At 46.8% G+C, this 1,335-nt stretch overlaps 1 protein-coding gene across 1 annotated transcript in view; it reads right to left on the bottom strand.

The window, feature by feature from the left end:
- Nucleotides 1-712: 712 nt before the first annotated feature.
- Nucleotides 713-1,335, bottom strand: part of LOC103727092 — a 55,768-nt gene continuing 55,145 nt past the window's right edge. The window contains 1 exon segment of the mRNA XM_008824885.2: nt 713-844. Coding sequence (XP_008823107.2) covers nt 713-844 — 132 coding nt within the window.

Genomic DNA, 1,335 nt, shown 5'->3' with positions numbered 1-1,335 from the left:
ACATGGAGTTAACCCAGAATTACATGCCCACCAAGTCCCTTGTTGGGTAGGAGATAATAATTTCCTACCCCTGAGGGTACAGGTATAGTGGAGTTGCAAAGGTGGGTGTGAGTTGAAGGTGGGTTTCCTAGACAGAGTCCAGATCCTGAGACTTCTGTAAGAGTTAGGGGATGAGGGGTTTCCCTATGGCACTGATCGGTTGAGGTGGTGTTGTTGAATGTTCCTAATGTAGCTATACCTTCATAATAGGGAGGTGTTGCTGCTAGACACAGCCAACAAGATTCAGTTAGGTTGGGGTTTGTCTGTCTGATGGCCTTATATGCTCCCTGAACTAGATTGAACAGCCGGTTTCCCGTGGTTGAAACCTGTAACCTTGGGTAATGGGGGGTCTGCTCTGACAGAATGTTAGTGGGGGAGGTGTTAAGAGAGGGCAAGGCTGGTAAGGGATCTGAGTAACTGGGGATGGGTTTCTGTATAAGTAAAACAGGATTGGGACCTATAGCTATTGGATAGGAGGAGCTGTCTCTTTTAATAGTAAAAAGAAGGCCATCATCAGCCTGTTCCTTATATTGTCTAATTCCCCAAGAATACCCCTTGTCCCATCCTGTGGCCTTTTTGTCTGCTGCTGTGAATGTCATCCGAAGAGGATGGCACCATTTACCTTTACAGTCCTGAGTAGGAGTATTCGGGTTCTTGTGAGAATAATTTGCTTTTACAATGATGTAATCCCAGGATGAGGATGGAGACCACCAGGTGTCCCCAGTTGTTTCACATCCCCAATTTTTACAGTAAAAGTAGTCCCTCTCCCCACATTTAGAATTAAGCCACTTATCTCGATGATTACCTGGGCAGACATAGAAGGTTAAGGTATAAGGAGAGCTCCCCATAGGGTTAGGCATCCCCCCGGTAGGGGGTGGGTTTTCAGAAGCATTTATGGGGTTAAGCCACTCTCCTGCATCCCAGGGCTTTGGTGCTCCTATAGCCAATTTACACAAATCTGGATACAAGATGGGCCACCAAGTGTCCTTGGGTGCCATCTTGTGGATTTCAAATATTACAACACCCATTTGATTAATTCCCGGCCAGGTAGTCAGCACAGGGAGATGGGGACTTCCATAACTGGGGAAAAGCCTATAAACAAATAGAATTATTAAGTATCTCTGGAGAGTCTTATTTTTAGAGGGTTGGATGTCCTGTGTAGATGCCATTTTCCAGTGTCCTCCTGGGTCGGAGCTCTCGACGTGGGAAGCGTGGATCCAAGCTGAAATCCCATCTACTTTGAGGGCCGTTGGCGCAGTCAGGAGAACCATGTAGGGTCCTTTCCACCATGGTTCA

The sequence above is a fragment of the Nannospalax galili genome, unplaced genomic scaffold (assembly GCF_000622305.1).
Source record: "Nannospalax galili isolate Female #2095 unplaced genomic scaffold, S.galili_v1.0 scaffold449, whole genome shotgun sequence".
NCBI lineage: Eukaryota > Metazoa > Chordata > Mammalia > Rodentia > Spalacidae > Nannospalax > Nannospalax galili.
This window is presented reverse-complemented; position numbering and strand designations above follow the sequence as displayed.